The 22,777-nt window shown below is 45.6% G+C and overlaps 2 protein-coding genes across 3 annotated transcripts in view; one reads left to right on the top strand and one right to left on the bottom strand.

The window, feature by feature from the left end:
* The window catches only part of LOC135914962 (UDP-N-acetylglucosamine transferase subunit ALG13-like), a 152,833-nt gene that overhangs the window by 81,785 nt on the left and 48,271 nt on the right, over positions 1-22,777 (top strand). For both annotated transcript variants that reach the window (XM_070528219.1, XM_065447901.2), the window contains exons 17-19: positions 10,691-10,757; positions 14,306-14,361; positions 17,300-17,497. In XM_070528219.1, coding sequence (XP_070384320.1) covers positions 10,691-10,757; positions 14,306-14,361; positions 17,300-17,497 — 321 coding nt within the window. The remainder of the gene's footprint in view (positions 1-10,690; positions 10,758-14,305; positions 14,362-17,299; positions 17,498-22,777) is intronic.
* On the bottom strand, positions 18,795-22,742 carry LOC135914975 (uncharacterized). The gene is made up of 4 exons (XM_065447916.1): positions 22,445-22,742; positions 21,428-21,556; positions 20,219-20,341; positions 18,795-19,219 (listed from the first exon to the last, which is right to left on the bottom strand). Exons 1-4 carry the CDS (start codon positions 22,740-22,742, stop codon positions 18,795-18,797), a joined length of 975 nt encoding a protein of 324 aa, XP_065303988.1.

Genomic DNA, 22,777 nt, shown 5'->3' with positions numbered 1-22,777 from the left:
GACAAGTCATCACTGCAGTTGATCTTTTGTGAAATTTTTTGTACTGTTTAGGTAGAAACACACAGAAACCGGAAAAATTTGTTGTGGAATGTTGTAATATGTTGTAGGTTAGTGGTTTGGTCAAACATAAAATGAGAATTAATCAATGACAGTCTTATGGGCATTCCAAAAGGCCTTCTTTCTTGAACTGCATAAGGCCATTCACCAGAAAACTGTGTAGCCAGGTCACTTGAATGCTTCTGCAATGGTCCCGCTTTGACATATGAAATAAAGACACATATTATGTAAGTTTGAGAAATGGAACATATATAACTATTGTTTTGGTGCTTATTATTGGACCAGATGCTGTGTGGTCTCTCAATAACTCTTTAAGCATTGTTCTTTGGAGCAGGTTTTGACAAATCCATGATTTCTCATGGTGAACACTAAGTACAATACAATACACAAAATAGCAGGCTGCAGGCACTGCATTCCCCCTCCCCCCCTCCCCTCCTATACACCGGTGCTACATGCATTTATGATCCAGCCACATTCTGTTAATTCACTTGCCCGACAAGCTCTGGCATGCAGACTCTTGCACATTAATTGCACCTGCAAAGACCACAAGGCATCGAATTTAGACTCTGTTATTAAGATGCCAATTTCAACAGATCCAAATGTACAGACATGCTCTCGAAGCAAGGAAATGCACCGTCAACGGTACCTATGCACTTTTTCTCTAAGCTAACTCTCGAAAAGATAGGCTTGAATAGTTTAAATAAGACATGCGACTTACGTGTAAATGGGCGGTCTATGGGGGTCCATAGGAGGTGAAAATATGGGGACTTAAAACTTGACACCCGCATTTATAGCGGACTTCTCACGAACAAGAATCACGGTGCCAAAGAAGCCATTCAAAGCTGTACCGACCATACAGCCACAGAACACTTCTTCCTGGCAAAAGGTCAACCAGTCCCCCTTATTCTTTAGTGCACTTTCCCCATTACGCTCGAAGCAGTGGACAACGGCAGAGAAGTCAAACACAAGAGAAGCAGTCACCATCTACGCGCCTGCCTCTTTTTCCAGTTCCTCCCCCATGAGTGCTGCCTAACCAAAGACTGCCACAGAGGGATGAGGCGACCTGCTGCTCTCTATTCTATCGCTTCCAAATACCTTGCCCTCCTGTCTGATTGCAAAAATGTGCTTTGCATTGCTCAGTTGTCTGATGAGAGTTGCAAACTTCAATAGATTATTTCCATTTGATACTGCCTTGTCTTGAGGGGATGCCATGCTACGCAGTTGTCACAGTATGCTTAAGCGTTTCACTTGTTTGAGAAATGAAAGAAACGTGCCATATCTAGCAGCTGGCACTAATTAATGCAGAGTGTTGCCATCTGTACAACAAGTGGCGAAGGTACCCTATGCTGCATTAAGAAGGGAACACTGTTATCAGATAAGCCGGCTCTCCTGTTTATTTTACTCTGTGGCCACGTGTTTACAAGCTGTGCGTTAAAATTGGATTGTTTTTCCTAGTAATGGCCAGTTATACCGTATTTACTCGCATAATGATCGCACTCGCATAATGATCGCAGCCCTGAATTTTGACGTCAGAATTCGATTTTTTAAATTTCCCGTGTAATGATCGCACCCTGAACTTTCCACAGCGATATGTCGTGTGCCAAGTCTAGCTAATATTGATAGCGCTTACCATCTGTCGAATGTTACGCGAACGACTCTTCAAGACAAACCAAGCGGTCTGCACGCACCAAACATTCTTAAGTAGACGCCTCATTTCATTACTTTCATCACTTTCTGCACTTCCATGACTAAAAGAAAGCTACAACCAAACTTGCCTTGGCTATATTACTTGTAGGCTTCATAATAATTTTGGCCAACAACAACAAAAAAGGCGCCTTTCAATTCTTCTCGCGTGCATTCGTGAGCACGCAACAAATCGCGAGCGGCAACTATAGTGGCCACGTTTACACTAAATATCAGAAGTGTACCCTATTCATACACCGATGCTTGTAACACAGCTAAGATATTCACCCACCCTTAGCGGAAAGGTGTCGTATTAGGAGAGTAGTGAAGACAGATGCCGCAGTTTCCGCAGCATGCCGGTGATGTGTTTCTCTGTCACTGGCAGCTAAGTGCGCCCATCTGTTTCTGTCCCCTCAAAGTCGACCATGGCTCCATTATTACCGCAAACTTGCCGATATTAACGATATTATTCATTACTGATAGGGAAGAAACTGTTTCAATGCACGTAATGTACTCATGAGAAGAAAAAAAAAATCACGTTCGGCGCATTCGGCTTGCTCCACCTGCCGCCATTTTTGTTTTGGTGTCCCGCAGCAAACGCGGGACAAAAAAATTTGTTTTTCTTTTCGCAGGAAATTTAACCCGCGTAATGATCACACCCCTGATTTTGCGTCAATTTTGCTGACAAAAAAGTGCGACCATTATGCGAGTAAATACGGTATCTACTGCACTGGCCTGCCATAGTCTGGCATAACACACATCATGATGTGTCCAAGGGAGGGAAGGTATTTCAGGCAGGAAAACTATTGATGGCGCTTGATGGTAAAGGAGATGTAGGCATCACACTGGAAAAATGACTGTGCTTTACAAGTTCTGCGGACAGGTGATGAGGAGGCAGAGGGCCACCGTACAGAGGCAGTACTAGTACTAATCAGCAATTTTCTTATGTTACTGTGCAACTTTTTCAAATAAACTTATCCCCAGAATGACTATTTAAAATTTTGTAAAAAATTATCTTGACTAAATAACCAACAAATTACAATTCAACAAATATTTTCAGTTTCTCAAGACAGCGGTGTACATTATGCCGTTTGGGTTATCAAAATTTCTATGAACTACCATTCTTTTTTTTATTTATTTTTTCTTTTTAAAGACAGTGATTTGTCAAAGGTATGTGAAATGCTTTGTATAGGTGACACTAGTACTGTAGTACACAACTAAGCTAGAGTTTTGTAGATCACCTGCCGCGGTGGCTTTCCGGCTATGGTGTTGTGCTGCTACACACAAGGTCGCTGGATGAAATCGTGGCTGTGGCGGCCACACATCGGTGAGGGCGAAATGCAAAAATGTCAATGCCCCATGAATGGGGGCACATTAAAGATCCCCTGGTAGTCAAAATTAATCTGGAGTCCCTCATAATCAAATCGTGGTTGTGGCATGTAAAGCCCCAGAATTGAATTCTATTCATTGTTTTGCAGATCAGAAGTACAATGTTCTCCTTATTCTGGGATTTTGCCCGCAGGGGTGTCTGCGTCAGCAGGCATTTGGTGTGTTGCGACACCACGTACCCAAGCACACAAGGGTTGGACCCTCCCGCGTGTAGCCGTGCGCGGCTTAGCCGTGCCTGAGGAAAAGGGGAACCTGGGGGTTGAGCCGATGCCGAGTGTTCGGACCTTTAAGGCCCCTTGATGGAGGCAACACTCCTCTTTGGCCTCCGCTTCACGTAGATGATACCACTGGGCTGACGCACCCAGGAGAAATCGGCTAGTTGCCTTTTCCTATTCCCCTCTCCGAACTTTTTCTTTCGTGTATACTTTCTCAGCTGTGCTGTCTTCTGTTCTGTTACTTCTACATTTTCGTAGGCGGCTTGTGCATGTGCCCTCTCTTGGGTATGTTATATTGGGTTATAGCAGCAATGCACGGCTGGCATCTGCAGCCTTGCACATTAAGTACTACAGTGTCCCCTAGTTAGGCTGTGTGGTGGGTGGTTGCCATTGTCGCCGAAGGGGGACAATGGCGATCACCCACCAATGCGGAAGTGACAATGCCAAAGGGTGACTTTTGAGGGTGACTTGATCGTCACCCTCAAAAGAGGGGACGCACCAACGATATTCTAAGCCTCTTTAAGCCGAAAGAAATTTTTTCCCAATTTCAAATTGTACACAGCGAAAAAACGGAAAAAACCAGCAAGAACCGTGCCCCCATTTCTTGTTGCAAAAGGCTTGACTGATACCCTTGGCCCAGGTTATAAGGTCACCAATATGGCAAGCGGCAACCTCCTGCTTGAGATCCGTGATAAAGAACAACACAATAAACTAAACAAACTTGTGGCATTTGGAGACATTCCTGTTATGATTTCACCTCATCAGTCTATGAATGCAGCATGCAGAGTAGTGTCTGATGCAGATCTGATCAACTTCTCCGAGACAGAACTATTGGAGGGCTGGAAAGAGCAGAATGTAACCAATGTAATGTGCATCATTATCAGACGAGAAAATGAGGAAATTCCTACAAAGCATCTAATCCTGACCTTTGCCACTTGCGATCTGCAACAAACCATAGAAACTGGATACACGAAGGTAGCTGTCAGACCATACATCCCTAATCCAAGAAGATGCTTCCAATGCCAAAGATTTGGCCACGGATCGCAGAGCTGCCATGGTAGTCCAAGGCCACGCCTCAGACAAGTGTGAAGCGACACCTCACTGTGTAAACTGCGATGGTGAACATCTAGCATACTCCCGATCTTGTCCAAACTGGAAAAAAGAAAAGGAAATTATCACTCTAAAAGTACACGAGAACATCTCTTTCAAGGAGGCACGTAAAAGGTGCTCACCATTCCATACCACAACGTATGCCTATGTGATGCGTCAGGGCACAGCGCTGCACCGGCCTGCGCCACCTGCCCGGCCCGCGCACAGCGAGTCGTTGGCTGTGGCACCTCCCGCTCCCGAGGTGGCAGCAGTCAAATCTGATCCCCCCACCAAGACACAGAGGCCGGCTACCCCGGGTATGTTGGGCCTCAAGACCACACTGCACCAGGTGAGGTCTGACAAACGAACTAGCAGCCCACACGCGTGGGCATCCAGTGCCTCTCAAGAGGCAATGGACACAACACCGGCATGTCTGGTGCTGAAAAACCGGCATGGCTCTCTCGAGCACGCCAAAAGAAACAAAAAAACCACAACAGGGCCAGACGACAATCCTGTTACCTAAAGTACTCAACTACACACCTGAATGCAGAACATTTTTCATTCTAACAAAATGGCTGTACAAATTATTCATTGGAATGCTCCTGGCATTCTTAACAACTTAGATGACATCAAATAAATAATACAAGAGTTTAACCTTAGGCTGTTCTATGTTCAGGAAACCCACTTGAAAACATCAAATGCAAATTTCTTAACACAATAAACATTATACTGCAAAGATCACGATGATGGCCATGCCACGTCTGGTGGCATGGCTATGATAGCTTGGAGGTCAGTTCCTTGCCAACATCTCCACCTTCAAACTAATTTAGAGGCAGTAGCAGTTAGTGCACTTCTATTCGACAGGCTGGTTACAGTCTGTTTGCTCTACATACCACCCGAACATCGTTTGCAACTTAGGGAACTTGAAACGCTTGTCAATCAGCTCCCTGAGCCATTCATTTTAACCGGTGATGTGAACGCCGATAATATGCTGTGGGGCGACTCGCACTGCGATTCAAGAGGGCATACTGTAGAGGACTTTCTTTTATGTACCGGTGTGGTTCTACTGAATAAAAAAGAACCCACATTTTATAGCACCACACATAAATCATATTCTTCAATAGACTTAACCATTGCCTCTCCATCTCTAATGCCATACCCTGATTGGAAAGTCCTAAAAAAAACACTTATGGAAGTGACCACTTCCCTATTCTCTTAAATCTAACAAAACGAGTTGATTGCCCTCCACAGATTCCTCGATGGCAAATTCACTTGTCGAATTGGGAACTGTTTCAGGAGATTACATATTTGCAGTGTGACGATTTGGTTTCTTTAAACATACATGATGCTGTGGCATATTTGACACATTTTATTATTGACGCCGCTGAAGAATGCATAAAGCAAACTAACGGACTTGCTAATAAACATTGTTTGCCTCGGTGGAACAACCAATGCAAAGAGGCACGGAAAAAACAAAATAAAGCTTGGGGCCTGCTTGGCGACTCTCCAACTGCGGAGAACCTCATTAATTTCAAGAAGGCAAAATCACAGGGCAGAACACGTCGACATGCTAAGCGAGAAAGTTGGGAAAGGTACTATGTAGTATCAATCCGTACAAGGATGAGGGTAAGGTATGGAACAGGGTGAGCAAACTAAACGTCACTGAAACACAACTGCTTCCTTTAACAAACGCTTAAGGTGACACCAAGAAAGATCAGGCATATTTCCTTGGCAAGCATTTTCAAAATATTTCTAGTGCATCACACTATGCCCCAACTTTCCTAAAGTTCAAGGAACGCATAGAGCGAGAGCCCCTAGAACGAAAGTGCGCAGATAATGAACCTTACAACGGTCCATTTAGTCTCGCTGAACTGAAGGCTTCTCTTTGTTCCTGCAGCAGCTCAGCACCAGGTGGTGACTCCATAATAGATACAGTAAAAGCTCGTTAATTCGAACCGCAAGGGGAAGCTGCTTCAGTTCGAATTAACGAAAGTTCGAACTAACGAAAGTGAAGGAGAGCAACAGTACACTGCGATTTGGAAGCAGTAGGGCATGTCAGAAATTTGGCGTGTCAGAAAGTGATGGCGTGTCCGCGGGCACAAGCCATCTTCAAGTCGAAGCTCTGGGTCCGACTGTGCCACACCACCGATGTCCACCAAAACGAACGTTAGCCGAGGCTTAACACCATCGCAATGAATCGCGACGGCCGATACCTCCTAAGCTGAAAACAGAGGTGCACAACCGATGAATACTGCCGAGACAAAGACCCTGAACATGTGAAGGTGGCGAAGGCCCCGATTCGTTGGTTCTTTATTGCAAGCGCAGCTGCGACGTACTTGGTTCGCTGTGTTTTGGTGCTTACCGTGCCATCTCTGCACAACATTAGCAGCTGTACAAGATTTGCAAAGCCTCCGAGATTCGCAACGGGCAAGAAGTCTCGGAGGTTACGTAGAACGGAGAGGCGGCAGCCGCCGCTGCCTTCTGGCTGACCCCGCGTCGGTTAGATTTTTTTCCGATTTTGCCTTCTCTCGCCGTTCTCTCCGTTTCGGAGGCAATACAGCCTTGTGTGTAGGCAGTAGGCGCGTTCACTGGCCGTGTGCCAGGCGAGCGTAGTTCTAATTATCCGTGAGGGAACCTTCTCGCGTTTGAATTAATGGACTTTTTAATGCATAGACTTCTGTGGAGCTTGGCCGGACCAAATCGTACAGTTCGAATTATCCATAAATTCGAATTATTGAAGTTCGAATTAACGAGCTTTCACTGTACAATGATCAAGAATATGCACCCAGAAGCATTGAACACACTTTTGTCTCTTTACAACACCATGTGGGTATCTGGGCATATTCCATCCTCGTGGAAAGAAGTGATTGCCATCCCAATTCATTAATAAAGTTATTTCACTCATCCCAATTCATAAGCAAAGCAAAGACCCCACGTTAGCCAGCAGTTATAGGCCAATAGCACTAACAGGTTGTATGTGTAAGTTATATGCAAAAATGATAAATCGGCGTCTAATCTATTTCCTGGAAAGCAACCGTCTGCTTGATCCCCTTCAATGTGGTTTCAGGGAAGGTAGGTCAACAATAGACCACCTTGCTCGCATTGAGGCAAACATTAGAGATGCTTATATACACAAACAATCCTTTCTCTCTGTATTTCTCGTTTTGGAGAAAGCCTATGACACAACAGATTCGGAATCCTCTGAGACCTATCTACGATTGGGGTATGTGGCAATGTGCTGAACATGATAGAAAACTACCTGTCTAACTGCACGCTGCCACAAGGGGGCATGCTTAGTTGCACCCTCTTCACTGTGAAAAATGAATTCCCTTCACAAAGCCATTGCATCCTCAATGTTTTATTCAATATATGTGGATGATGTGCAACTAGGATTTAAGTCTTGTAACCTTGCAGTGTGCGAGCACCAAGTCCAACTCAGACTGAACAAAGTCTCAAAATGGGCAAATCAAAATAGCTTCAAGCTAAGCAGCCTCAACAGCTACTATATACTTTTTCCTAGAAAGAGGTGCTTTATACAAGATCCTGATATGCTGCATGGACAACACATACCACTCAACACTGAATATAAATTTTTAGGCATAATACTCGACTCAAAACTAACCTTCATTCCTCATATCAAGTATCTGAAAGCTAAATGCCTGAAAACAATGAACATCCTGTAAATACTGTCATACACAACATGGGGAAGCGACAGTAAATGCCTCATGAACCTCTACAGGAGCCTTGTATGATCACGGTTAGACTACAGTGCCGTTGTGTATCACTCTGGCTACACCCAGTGCTCTCAAGATGCTGGATCCTGTGCATCATCTTGGTATCCGCCTCGCCACCAGTGCCTTTAGGATAAGTCCGATTGAAAGCCTCAATGATGAATTGAATGAATGGTCCCTTGATCTGCAGCGGTCATATTCTACTTTTATTTTCTGAAAGTACATGCTAACAAAAACCATCCTTGTTATCCCACCATAAACGAGATGACCTCTGCAACGCTCTTTCATAACAAATTTACAGCCAGATAGGCATTCTCGATCCGTGTGAGAAAGCTGAGCGAGGATATGAATGTTCCTATTCATGAAAATCGTCTAATGGCTTCTGCCAAGCCATTTCCGCCATGGTTCTGACACATCATTGATTGCGACACGTCATTTGTGGAGGTAACAAAGCACGCTCCAAAGGCCCACATTCATATGCATTTTCTAAAATTGCAGTTTAAATACTCGTGTCTGGAATATTACACAGATGCGTCTAAATCACATGCTGGCGTGTCGTATGCAGCCGCTGGCCCATCCTTTTCAGAGTCTAATGTTCTTCACCCTCACACAAGCATCTTTACAGCAGAGGCGTATGCACTATGGTCGGCTGCCAAACACATCAAGCAGATAAAACTACATAAGGCGGTCATATACACAGACTCATTAGGCATTGTAAAAACATTGAGGTCATTCTACAACCACAGAAATCCAGTAATTGCAGCTTTTTTCTCTCTCCTCTGTACTATTTATGCCTCTGGCCAACATGTAACGGTATGCTGGGTGCCTGGGCACAGAGGTATTGAAGGTAACATCCTGGCAGACCGAATTGCTACCTCCTTAGACACGAAAGCTTGCAACATGCCCGTAGCCGTTCCGGTCTCAGACCTGAAGCCATACTTACGGAAAAGACTGGCAACCTATGGCAGCATAGGTGAGACGCTGAAATCCTTAATAAACTCCATGTAGTTAAGCCATGTTTATGATACTGGCCATCACTGACCAAGTCCAGACGAAGTGATGTCCTATTCTGTCGCCTCAGAACAGGGCACACTTATGGTACATATAGCTTTTTGTTGACTGGTGGTGAACGTCCAATGTGTAGTAGATGTGGGGAGACATTCAGTGTTTAGCATATCTTCCTAGAATGTCGCAAAACACAAGTCAAGAGGAAAAGACACTTCCCCTTAGCACATATTCAGCGTATACCACTTCATCTGGTACTGCTTCTAGGCAGAAAACCACTATTCGACATGCAATATATTTTAGCCTTTTTAAACAACGTTGACTCGCTCCGTGTTTTCTGTTGAAGAAATTCGTAACACGGCCTCTTGCGAGACACCACGGTTGCGATGTCAACCTTTGTTATAGCACACGCCTCCGGGCCCTTGTACTCAAGGGACCCGCTGAGGCTGTTGTGCTACTCGTCATCAACAATCACCTGTCCATTTTTGTGCATGTAACACTATTACACCCTTGTTGCACATCCTATATTTATAGCATACCCTACTTCAGTCATTCTCATATTTTTATTCTTTATATATTTTAAGCGATTTACAGCTTTCAGCTTTAGGCCTCTATACAGCCACGTCACATCAGCCATTAGTCCATTTAGTACTCATCATCACTGCCTTGGCGCTATTTGGCCGCACTTGGCCCTTGCGGCATTAAACACTACATATCATCATCATCATTCTGGGATTTTACTTACCAAAACCGTAATCTGATAAGGAGGCAGGCCGTAGTGAGGGACTCCAGATTAATTTTTGTTCACCCTGTGCACGGTACAAAGGCGTTTTTGCATTTTGCTCCCCTTCAAAATGCAGCCGACACTGCCAGGATTTGATTCCACGACTTCATGCTTAGTAGCGTAATGTTAAAGCCAATGTTTTCCTTCAATTGTCATTTTCACCTCGTGTCATGTGCTGATCTCACAGTGCAGTTGAATGCAGCGACAGCACATGCCAGTGCGAGTATGTGTTACCCGCATCGAGGTTACGCTGTTTCATGCATGTGCCAAGAACGGCTTGAAGGACGTGGGAACCCATATGTGTAATTTGTAGATGACAGTTTGGGTGAGTACAGAAGTGTTATATGTGTAGGGCACTTCACTAACACATGTATTGATAACACAAAAGCTGTTTTGAACTTGTTTAGATTAGATAGTCCTGGGACAGCTTACGAGTCGATCTCAATGTAGAAAGGGATTTGTGTGCCCTGTGAGCAAGCTGCTCTGAATGATCCTGATTTTTTATGGAACCTGCAAAATGAAGAAGGTGCTCGCCTTTGTCACCTGCTTGCTCCATTTGCTATACTATTGCAAAGCCAGTGATTGGATTTCAAGTCTGGCCAAACCATATAATGCATGTGCATTAGCAACCTGCACTTATCTTTCTGCTTGGAAGCTTTTTGTTGGCCAATGATATAAGGTGTGTTGATGCGAATTATTATGGTGATGAGGCTAAAGATTAAACAATTTTTTTCTAGCCAATCATGTACCAAGAGAAACAAAGGTTTGAAAGCCCTGCAGCCTTTGACTTCACGCCCCAGACATGTAAGTGCCTCTCTTTTTATGCTTCCAATTTGGAACTTTCATGTTGGTTTTCTTTGATTGAGAGGTGTGACAGTGCGGAGTATTTCTTTTCAATTTAGAACTTAGCACAGCCTGAATTGCTACTAATTGTAACCATGTGTGGCTTAACTGTGGCATTGTTTCATTACATAATTTTAAGAAATAGTTACTGTTTATTAAAAGCCATCTGAAATGAAAAGTGACTTTTGCATAATTGGTAATAAATTAATAGTAGTATTGCTACACGCGTGTGGTATTTAATTGTTTGAACGAGGCGCATGGGCGCCATCACTCAAGAAAAGAGGAGGAAGAACGCTCTCTGGCTCTTGAGCTGTCGACTGAACTGGCCGGCACTGGATTATCCCTTGTAAATATATTTTGTAAATAGTCTCCAGTTTTAATCCTTCGTTCGCATAACATTTTGGTGGAGGTGCTGGGTCCATCGACCTTCGTCCATCGACCTTCGATCTGATGATTGGCAGATTTCCATCGATGAGTAAGACCAACAAAAGACCGCTTTCGTCACTTCAGATGGCCTCTACCAATTCAAGGTTATGCCATTCGGTTTATGCAATGCCCCCGCCACATTTAAATGGATGATAGACTCTCTGCTTCAAGGTTTCAAATGGTCAACTTACCTTTGTTACCTCAATGTCGTCCTTGTGTTCTCTCGTACATTTGAGACGCACCTTGAGCGCGTCGCAGCTATTCTTGACGTCTTCCGCAAGGCTGGGCTCCAATTAAACTCATCGAAGTGCCACTTCGGGAGCCAACAAATTACAGTACTAGGCCATCTCGTCGATGCTTCCGACCCAGAGAAGGTTTGAGCAGTAACAGCTTTACCTGTACCTCAGCCTGTCGAAGACGCCCGGAGTTTTGTGGGGCTGTGTTCCTATTTCCAACGGTTCGTGAAAGATTTCGCAGCAATCGCTCGACCACTCACTGAACTTCTGAAGAAAGACGTGCCTTTTACGTGGGGTTCCCCTCAGGCTGCCGCATTTTCACGCCTTATCACGATTCTCACCAATCCACCGGTCTTGGCCCACTTTGACCCCTTCCCGCCTACAGAGGCCCAAACCAATGCCAGTGGTTATGGGATCGGCGCCGTCTTTTCGCAACGCCAACACAGACATGACCGCGTTATAGCCTACGCTAGCTGGCTCCTGACAACTACAGAGTGCAACTATTAAATTACCGAGCGCGAATGTCTTGCTCTCGTCTGGGCTGTTTCAAAGTTCTGCCCATATTTATATGGCAAGCCCTTCTCAGTAATCACAGACCATCATGCGCTCTGTTGTCTTTTGTTACTCAAGGGTCCTACTGGCAGGCTCGGTCGTTGGGCCTTCCAACCACAAAAATATCCCTACACAGTGACTTACAAGTCGGGACGCCAACACCAGGACACAGATTGCCTCTCTCGCTACCTAGTCGAAGATGTGACCTTTACGTCTGATACTGACACTGACACCTCTGTTCTCTCTGTTTTTCCACTGCTCCAAATCGCTGACGAGCAGTGCCGTGACCTGTCCTTGCGCATCATCATTGACCGCCTGAAATGGTCACTTGCTGACAGTTTTGTTTGCTTATTCACACTTCAAGATGGCGTACTCTACTGCCACAACGTTCACCCCGACGGCCTTGCATTACTCCTTGTGATCCCTAAACACCTTCGCTCGGCTGTTCTCCACGAACTTCACGAGCTCCCCACTGTCGTCACCTGGGTGTGTCACGTACCTACGACCGGATCCGCCGATGCTTCTTTTGGCCAGGGCTTGCTCGCTCCGTTCGTGTGAGAAATGCCAGCGTGCGAGGAATGCCAGCGACGCAAGGCACCATCGACGCTCCCTGCTGGGTACCTTCAGCCACTCGACATACCCGCGGAACCATTCTTTCGGGTTATTTTGGACTTACTTGGCCTTTTCCTCTTGCTACCTCTGGGAACGGGTGGATCGCTGTGGCCACAGATCACGCCACGCGCTGCATCATTACCTGGGTGCTTCCTACAGGCTGTGTCACAGATGTCGCCGAATTTCTTCTATGCGACATGATTTTATTACATGGAGCTCCGCAACAACTTCTCACAGACCATGGCGGGACATTCCTATCAAAAATTATCCTGCAGTCCTGTGCCACGAGGCACAAGCTATCCACGTCATACCATCTGCAAACAAATGGCCTCATGGAGCATCTCAATCGCACTCTCACAGACATGCTCGCGAAATATGTCTCTTCAGACCACACTGACTGGGACCTCGCTCTACCGTTTGTCACATTTGCTTATAATTCCTCGCGCCACGACACAGCCGGTTGTTCCCCATTTTTGCTTCTGTTCGACTGAGAACCAGCACTGCCCTTCGGCACAACCCTCCCTGTTCATGCGGCACTGACCAGTGAATATGCACTTGACGCTGTCGCCCGCTGTGCCTACGCAAATAAAATTGCCCATGACCTCCTTCTGAAATCCCAAGAGAGTCAAAGGTGTTTGTACGACCAGTGACACTGAGACGTGCACTTCCCGCCTGATTCTTTGGTGCTTCCATGGTCTCCGTCGCCTCAGGTCGGCCTGTCCGAAAAACTGCTGTCTCGTTACACAGGCCCATACCGAGTGCTTTGTGCCATGACTCCCGTCACCTACTAGATCGCCCCTTACGCCCCGTCTGCTTCCCAGTCCAGTGATATCATGCACGTTACACAACTGAAGCAGTATCACTCTCCCAGTGATGACATTTAGACACTCTGAGACATTGTTTCTCGTGCCGCCGGGGGATTATGCTACGCGCTTGTGGTATTTGATTGTTTGAACGAGGCGCGTGGGCGCCATCACTCAAGAAAAGAGGAGGAAGAATGCTCTCTGGCTCTCGAGCTGTCGGCCGAACTGGCCAGCGCTGCATTATCCCTTGTAAATATATTTTGTAAATAGTCTCCAGTTTTAATCCTTAGTTCGCATAACAGTATATACAATTGAATTAAACTTGGCAAAGCTGCAGTGATAGTAATAACTTAATTTTCTAATTACCACCCTTTAATGACACCTTAGCAGACAACAGGGGCATGTGGTGCGGAGTGGAGATGACGCAAATCCTTGTACCATGTACACATGCTGATCATACCTGAGCACCGAGGTGAATTTCTTGTTCAGTGTCTCCTTGCTAAAATAGATGCCGATTGTTAATAATACTCGATGGTTTTGTACCACTTCTGGTGAGCAGTAACTGTGGCATTTTTAAATTTTGATATCAGAAATGTTAATTTTTCTGAGCTATTAGTGATGCTTCCTCTCAGATGTGAAATTTTGCTACTGTGTAGCTACAAGGTAAAAAACTAGTTTTCAAAGTACATTGCAATTTGCCTTAAACTAACACTGATAAAGTTAATGGAAAACTTATTTCAGAGGTTTGGAAATTTCCTTTCATAGCCATATGTTGACGAGTCTCTCATGTTTGGGTATGCTCATACTTTTAAAGAACCTGAAAACAGAAAAGAAAAATTGTATTACTATGTTGATTTATTTTACTTGCACATGCTACCAGGTATACCACCCAATTGCAGTCAGTCTACTGCACAAGACGTGCCACGGGAAAATCATGTAAGTCACAGTTTTAATTTCAATGTAACATTTTTTCCTCTTCCATTTTTTTTTGCCAGCACTTTGTATGTGTTATTTTCTTCCTCTTTCCTTGTCCAGTTGTGTTGCACTTGTAATCATTAATCCTAACCAACTAGTCTGCCACCACGCTTTATCCAACTTTTTTTATCTGTTTTCTTTTTAAGGCGTGAGCAATAATTGTTCGGTCGCACATACTCTCCATCTCTTTTTTCTTTTCTACTTCTAGGCTATTATGAGCTATTATAGGATAATATGTAAATTGTTTCTGCTATGAACTCTTGCTTATTAAGCTTATGGCTTGAAAGTTTACTGACTATAAAGCATGCTTCGTGAAATGTTAGCATTGCATAGGCTGTATATAGCTGTCATGCATTGCACTTGCTATGGAAACTTGTATGACAAAGGAAAATGTATATTGTGAAGCTTATGCAGGGATGCTAGTGATGTGCCAATTGTGCCATCTTGCACCAAACCACTGAGCTGCACCAGTCTGCGCCAAAACACTAATTTTGAATGAAATTGCCAAATTTAGCAGGGTGTGTTTGTTCAGTGGCAACCAGACAGCGCTTAGGCATGCTTTGGCTAATGCTTAGTCCTGCAATCCAAGCCTAAGCTATCCTTTCACCATCGGCATTATTGGAGTGTGGATGTGTTTGGAGGCACAATTCTAACTAGGCCTTAAGAAAAGCAAAACCGTTTTGGGCTATACAACGTATTACGAATGTTTTATAAAAGTGTTACGGGTTAGTGCATACATAGACGAGGGACAAAAAGGACGATGAAGACAAGACACGCGCGAAGACAAGTTGAACCTCACGATAAGGAAATCAGCGGGGAACATGAAAAAATTAGCTTTCGCGAGAATTTCGTTGGTGCGAAATCAGACAGCATAGGTAGATAATGCGTTGCAGAACAAAACTTTAATGTCAAAATTCTTTAGCCTACTTTGGCAAGCTTTACTTGAGGATATAGAACCGCAGTGCCAACAGTACAAAGTGCACCACATGTGTTGATCATCAGGGGCTGCAGTGCCGCGGAGCAGTATTCTCTCTTAATTGCTTTCGGGGACACAATCACTTTTGCATAACTAGGCACTGGATGCAGAGCAACAGCACTCAACACAAGCGGCAGGATTCCTCTAGCACACGCTGTTGCCCGTAGAATTCAACGTGTCCAGTGCAGAGTGTGAAACTGATTTTATCTCGTATACCCGAAGGCAGTCGTTTGAGATTACGGCCCCTTCGTGCAAATCTACGTCCGGTGCTGAATCCGCATGCGATGCCTGTCAGGTGGCACCAAAACCAAAGTTCTTGAACCAAGGGATGCATATTGCGGGACAGTCGCTTAATCGCAGCCCGATGTGTGGCACTCCATGCTGCGACCACTATCTCAAGTGCCATAAACAATTCCACATCGGTGGAACGTGGATTTCCTTGTTTTTGCTGCATTTTGCTCACCGAGATTCACATTAAGCACTGCACTAGGTGTGCAAAAACTGTCATCACATGTCAGTAGCAATATGCGTGCCGCTCTGAATGGGAGATCAACAAACAAGTGGCCATGACGCATTTCTGGCACACGCGATCGCTCCAGGCACTTTACTAAACAAAAATGACGGCGTCCACACAATTGTAGCGTGGTGGTATTTTACACAATTTTAGTGCAAAGCAATCGCATTTGAACACATTTTGGAGCCTGCTAGCCTTGCGTGAGTAGGTTATATGCAGGGTTATGTTTTGGTGAATTTCGTTGATGCAGGATTGTAGTACAACGACGTTTCGTTGTCATGAGGTATGAAATGCATCGAATGCTACGGGCGTTCCACCTGGGATACGAAAGTATTTCATTGTCACAAGAATTTTGTTATTGCAGGGTTTCATTATTGCGGGTTTCGACTGCATGTGGACCAGCTAAAGTTGATTTGAACTGGCGCTCATTTCATAGGGCGGTCAGGAAAGAATGTTGTGCTGAATTAATAAGGTCGTACAGTCTGCTTAGTGTGTTGCTCATCAATTTCATTATACATTTTAGCACTTGATATTGCTTCCTATTGACACATCTGTGTCAATTAATTGGCAAACGTCGTGCATTTGACGTTCTGAATTTATTTTGCACGTGCACCACGCCGACGAACAACCTGCTTGCTTTCATGAAACTTCTTGGTCAAAAATATCCAATGGCAAACACAATCTTCGCTCAAATTTGCACTCAGGCTACATTATTTGCTGCCTGGCCACACCACACAAAATCAGGTTCTTACCACTGCTGAACACAAGCCAATGATGTAATGTTTCATATTTAGTCAACCTTAGCGGCCAAATTGTGGTCATAGTTAAGCGTTCACTGAAACTGCAGACCTCTGAAATTGTGTTTGTGGCAACGATGTTCAAGACGTGAGTTCCGCAGATTGAGTCTTAATAAACCATCGTTCAGCATGCAAAATATCAGTTGCTGTTTTTCACTGGATTTATGGCAGCTATGGCAAAACCGTGAATAAGCCCGAATAATCAAGCTTATTCAAAATATTGATCAATGACACAGACTGGAAAGCCAGTGAACATATTTTATCCCTTTGTTGTTTTCAAAAATATCTTGGAGCTTTTTCTCGGCAAGTGATGTGAAAGAATGGCAAACGTGCAATTACGCTGTCCCCAGTCACAGTAACAATGCTAAAACATCTAGTAACCATACTGGCAGGCATTCAGAGCTGTTTTGGGCATTGCTGTGGTGATTTGCAGCCTTCCTAACAGTCTTTCCATGGTGCTTTGAAGAATGAATCAATGAGGTTCTATTGTATATACGTACTGTTTTGCAACAGTGTGTGGTATAACCTGTAAGCGAAATGCATTGGCATTAGGTGAGCTTAACAGAACTTTATGCCTGCATTATCCAACATCTCTATGCATATGATTTGCAGGATTCCAGAGTTGTAAGCCCTGGTAGTCAAACCCAACTCCCAGCAGCTCACCGTGCTGAAACACCATACTCTGGCAACTTTACTACTTCTGTGTTTGACCAGTGTATCGTTGGTCAACCTGCGCACACGGAAAGAGGGTTTCTGAGTGCACCACTGCCTTCATCTTATGACTATGTTGCTGCTCCTTCCTTCACTTACGTAAGCACCTTTTGTTTGGTAAGAAAATCATTAATTGTTATTGCCAGCTTTCTTTGGTGTGCCATGCTTCCCCTGGTTTGTAAGATGAATTCTTATTTCTTTTATAGATATTGCTACGTTACATTGGTCGACAGGTGAAAGAGAACAAGGTTGGTTGTGAATCTTAGTGGCTCCTCAGCTTAGCCTTCCATTATCATCGTTCATCCTTGCATTTCAAATAAACACCTCATCATAACAGTATTGGTGAAGGTGTTGGGTGTATGTCCACGGAGACCATGTTAAAAGCGTGCAGGAGCTTCATGCACCTCACCAAACCTTCCACGCATCAACAAGGACAACCTTGTTCTCTTCTTTCACCCATCGATCAATGTTATTTATTGTAGCTATATTTTGTAAGCAGTAATCATACACGGCTTGTTATTGGAGAAACACAGGTCTGTTTTAATGCCTTGAAAAAGTGTAGTTTTGGGCATTCCATCATAGCAGACCGCAGCACGATGCAGGGGCTGTGAAACGGACATGAGTACTGTCGACTTCCGTTAATTGAACCATGATGGGACCGAGGAATTTCATTGAATTATACAGCAGGACGAATTAAACAAGACGCAGAAAAAATGCCAGAACACACCATTGATTTATTGAGCAGTACTTGCCCGATTCTAACACCTGCCAAATCAAATGTGCACCTGTCTTCTATGTTTCCAAAGTATAAAACTAACTTATAAATTGCTTTAAAACTCCTAATCAAAGAAATGTAATGTGCACCTGATTTTTTAGCAAGAAAAATAAACAAGAATCCAAGTAGGCCGATTTCCTATAGTTAGCTTCGCCTTAATACAGCCATGTTATGCGGTAAAGCATACAAATGCCACAAATGTGATTTTAGTTGCGTAACCAATTGAACAGTGCAGGCAATTTCCAGCCCAATTCTTTGAAAAAAGAAAGGGTGGGGGACATGCAGGGTAAATACCATAACCAGACGTTGTGAGTTTCTGCTATTGCTTAAAGATCTTCCCAGAACCGGCTGAATATAGGCATTTTCAGACGGAAGAAGATGTGTGTTTGTTACATAGTTACGACACACGTGCCGTGCCTTACTATACACGACAGCACGCCGTTCGAAGGTTGGAACATGAATCTTTTTGCTTCCGTCTCTGAGCATATATATACGAAACAGAGAGGGGGAAAGGGGAAAGGGAGAACAAGGGAAGGATATCAAACGATAAACGCACGTGCCGTCAGCGCTTGCAAGGCAGTCTGATTGCGGCTGACGTCACTTTACAACATCTCTTCTCCCTTAATACTGAAGTCGCTGCACTTGTTTTCTTTGACGTGTTGAGCGCCGCAAGGCTTGGGGTGATCTGACGGGTTCAGCGTTGCTCCCTGCGAGTTCCGGCTGAAGTTCATGCTCAGGTTCTGTTATGCCCCCTTGTTCGGCTGGCGTTCTCGGCGACAATGGGTAGTCGCGAGGAGTACCTGTTCTTGACTCTCGATTTGCCGCTTCTTGGTCTTTACCAAGCGGTGGCGTCGCATCTTCCCGGTTCCGCACCTGGTCAGCATGTCGTTTTACTGACCCGGCTGGTGTTCGAATGCTCACCATCCGAGAGCCTGTTGTAGACTCTACAATTCCTGGAGTCCATTTCTCACCCGTTCCGTAGTTGCGGGCGTACACGGTAGCTTCAGGCAATGGCAGTGGCCACTCGTCTGCTTCGTTGGCTGGCCCTGCGTGCACAGGAGGGAGACATGTATCTAAACGGGATCGAATTTTGTATCCGAAGAGCAGCTCTGACGGTGATTTTCCAGAGCGGTTAGGTGTCCTTCTGTAATTGAAAAGCAGCCTGTTTATCTTATCTTCCAACCGCCCCTCGCCAATCTTCTTGAGGCCGTCCTTAATTGTCCTGACAGCCCTTTCTGCTAGTCCATTCGATTGAGGGTGATATACAGCTGTGCGCAGATGCGTTATGTTGTTCCTCTTGACAAAAGTAGCAAACTCGTCACCGGTAAACTGCGTTCCATTATCGGATACGATGGTTCGTGGCACGCCAAATCTGCAGAAGATACCGCGCAGGCAGTTGATCGTGCATGAAGCATTTGCTTGTCGGAGTGGCACAGCTTCAATCCACTTGCTGTATGCGTCCACGACCACGAGTATCATGTTCCCTGCTATAGGTCCCGCAAAATCGATATGCACCCTTGCCCATTTTTCAACAGTAGCGGGCCAGTTTTTTGGCATTGCTGTAGCTGGCATGGGCAGGTTTTGAACACAACTCTGACATGACGCCGTGACTGCCTCAATTTCGCGATCTAACCCTGGCCACCAGAATGACGATCTAGCCACCGACTTCATAGCGGACGATCCTTGGTGCGTCTCATGCAAAAGGTATAATATGCGACGTCGCGCCTCCATCGGAACGACTACTCGCCGGCCCCAGTATAACAACCCGTGGGCCAAAGAAAGCTCCAATTTCTTGTCAAAAAGAGGTGCGACACTCGTGCTCAAGCCTTTTGCGCAGGGCGGCCAACCGTTCTTAGTGAATCGCATAACTTGACTGAGAGCAGGGTCACCAGCAGTCAACTGCCTTAGCTCCTCAACTGACACAGTTCCCTCATCGAACACAGTCAAGGCCAGCAGATAGTCTGGTGGGTCCGCTTCTGGTGGCTTCGGCTCAGACGTCCGTTGTGGCAGTCTACTAAGGGCGTCAGCGTTGAGCAGTTGTTTACCAGGAGAGTATTGAAGCTGATAGCGGAATCCGCCTAAGTACAGCGCCCAGCGCTGTATTCTGGCGGCCGCCAATGCTGGAGTTGGTCGATCCGCCTTCAGCAGGCCCACGAGCGGCTGGTGGTCGGTGACCAATACGAATTCTCGGCCTACGAGATAATCATGGAATTTGGACACTCCAGACACAAGAGCAAGGGCTTCCCTCTCAAGCTGGGAATAATTTTTCTCAGCCCTTGTTAGCGTTTTAGAACGGAACCCGACAGGTTTGTTTATCTTTCCGAATGTATGGAAAAGCACGGCCCCTATTCCGTCCTGTGAAGCGTCACATTCTAGCTTGAGGGGTCTCTCGGGATCATAGTGAGCCAGCACAGCCGCTTCCCGAAGGCATTTTTTTGCTTCACGAAAAGCTGCTTCTTGTGCATGTCCCCAGAACCAACGCGTGCTGTTCTCCAATAACTTGTACAGCGGTGCAAGTACGGAAGACATGTTGGGCACGAACTTCAAATAAAATGTAATCATGCCCAGAAACGACCTCAACTGCTGAACATTTTCTGGGTTGGGGGCTCGCGCGATTGCTTCAACATGCTTCTCTATTGGATGCAGACCTTCACGATCAATTTTATGACCCAGATACGTCACTGCCTCTTGGCGAAAGCTGCATTTCTCAAGTCTGAGCTTCACTCCATGTTCACGAAAACGCTGCAGTACTTGTCGTAACGTGTCGGTGCTACCAAGTTTTTCTGATACCAAAACGTCGTCAAGGTAAGGCTGAACACCTGTCAGGCCCTGCAGAACTGTTTCTATTTTCCGCTGGAAGATGGCAGGCGCGGAAGCTATGCCGAACGGCAGTCGGTTGTAGCAAAACAACCCACGGTGTGTATTGATTACGCACATCTTCCTTGAGTCCTTATTGAGGGGAACTTGGTTATACGCGTCTTTTAAATCCAGCGTGCTGAAGCAGTCCCCACCGTTCAGGCATGCGAAAATATCATCAATATCTGGCAACGGGTACTGCTCCAGTTCACAGACGGGATTCAAGGTCACCTTAAAATCAACGCAGATTCTAACCGCGCCGTTCTTCTTCATTACGGGCACAATGGGAGTAGCCCACTCGGCGTGCGTTACAGGTGACAGTACTCCAAGCGTTACGAGCCTATCAATCTCTTCCGAAACTTTGTCGCGTAAAGCAAATGGAAGCGAACGGGCCTTACAAAATTTCGGCATGGCGCCTTCCTTGAGCTTCAGATGGACAGGGTGTCCGTCAATTAGACCCAGCTCGGGGCTGAAGACGTCGTTGAACTCTGACAGGACGGCATTAATGGCGGGGGTACGGCTGTTTCCTGGACCAGAGCTTTGTTGCACTGATACGTTCAACACCGAGGATCCTGCGTCATTGAACTTGGAAATCAACTCTCGTCCACAGAGGCTCGGACCTGTACAGTTCAGGACCATCAAGGAACTCTTGATTTCCTTGTTGTCGTAGGACACTGACGTACTCAATTTCCCTAATACTAGAAGTTCTCCAAGATAACAGGACAGTTTAATGAATGCAGGTTCTAATTGCGGCCAAAGTTCACGGTTTTTCTCAAAAATCTCTTTGGACACAACACAAACCGGTGAACCGGTGTCCACAATCATAGGTACGTCAATGCCACACCATGTGAAAGTACGAAGAATAGGTGGTGGTAGCTGACCATTGGAGGGTGCGGTTAGTGTCCAAATGTGCGCACCGTCTGCATTTTCCTCAGTGACATCCGCTGTTACTGCAAACGCTTCTCCTTGCCTGCATTATGAGCGAGCTTTTGGGCGCCCTTTCCGCACGTCGCTTTGGCACATCTTCGCCAGATGGCCGTATCCACCACAGCGATAACACCTCGCTTTCGCCCAGCCGCAGGCGTTTCTGTTGTATTTCTGACTTCCGCAACGCCCACATACTGACACTAGTTCATCAGCTTGTCGTGCACTGACCTTGAGCACACTGACCTTGAGCACGGGTTCAATGTCAGATGACATCTTCTTTGCATCTTTTTCCGCTGCTTCAGCTGATATGGCAATTGTTTCAGCCTCCCTCAACGTCAAATCTGTTTTCGCTAATAGCTGCTTCTGAACAGCGCTTGACCTCACTCCACACACGATCCTGTCGCAGAGCATACGGTCTAGCATGCCACCGAAATTACAGCCATCCGCAATCCGGCGAACTTCAACGATGAACTGTTGAATGGGCTCACCTTCCAACTGACAGCGATTGAAGAACCGATAGCTCTCCGTTATTTCATGACGCTTGAGGTCGAAGAAGTCATCCAAAACTTTGACTGCTTCCTCGTACGTAAGCGAGTTTGGCTTCCTCGGTGCAACCTGCCCTGAGAGCACTTGCACGGTGCGCGTACTCAATGCTGCTACCAGCAGCGCTCTCTTCTTTCCCGAGTCACTGACGCCAGTTGCCTCAAAATAAGCTTCTGCCCTCGTGATGTAAGCCTTCCAGTTGTCGGACTGGTCATCGTATTCCGGTAGTTGATGATGAGCCATGGTCTGTATTTCCGCGGCCGGTGTTTCCTGCTTAA

The sequence above is a fragment of the Dermacentor albipictus genome, unplaced genomic scaffold, assembly GCF_038994185.2.
Source record: "Dermacentor albipictus isolate Rhodes 1998 colony unplaced genomic scaffold, USDA_Dalb.pri_finalv2 scaffold_11, whole genome shotgun sequence".
Lineage (NCBI taxonomy): Eukaryota > Metazoa > Arthropoda > Arachnida > Ixodida > Ixodidae > Dermacentor > Dermacentor albipictus.
This window is presented reverse-complemented; position numbering and strand designations above follow the sequence as displayed.

Bases quoted from the DNA above. Each gene is read 5' to 3' on its own strand.
- LOC135914975 (XM_065447916.1), bottom strand. From the start codon at position 22,742: ATGGCTCATCATCAACTACCGGAATACGATGACCAGTCCGACAACTGG. The intron at 21,557-22,444 runs GTGAGCCCATTC...GCTCTGGTCCAG, and splicing joins CAATCGCTGTCAGTTGGAAG to GAAACAGCCGTACCCCCGCC. The intron at 20,342-21,427 runs GTAAGGCCCGTT...TATTGGTCACCG, and splicing joins AGGCGCCATGCCGAAATTTT to ACCACCAGCCGCTCGTGGGC.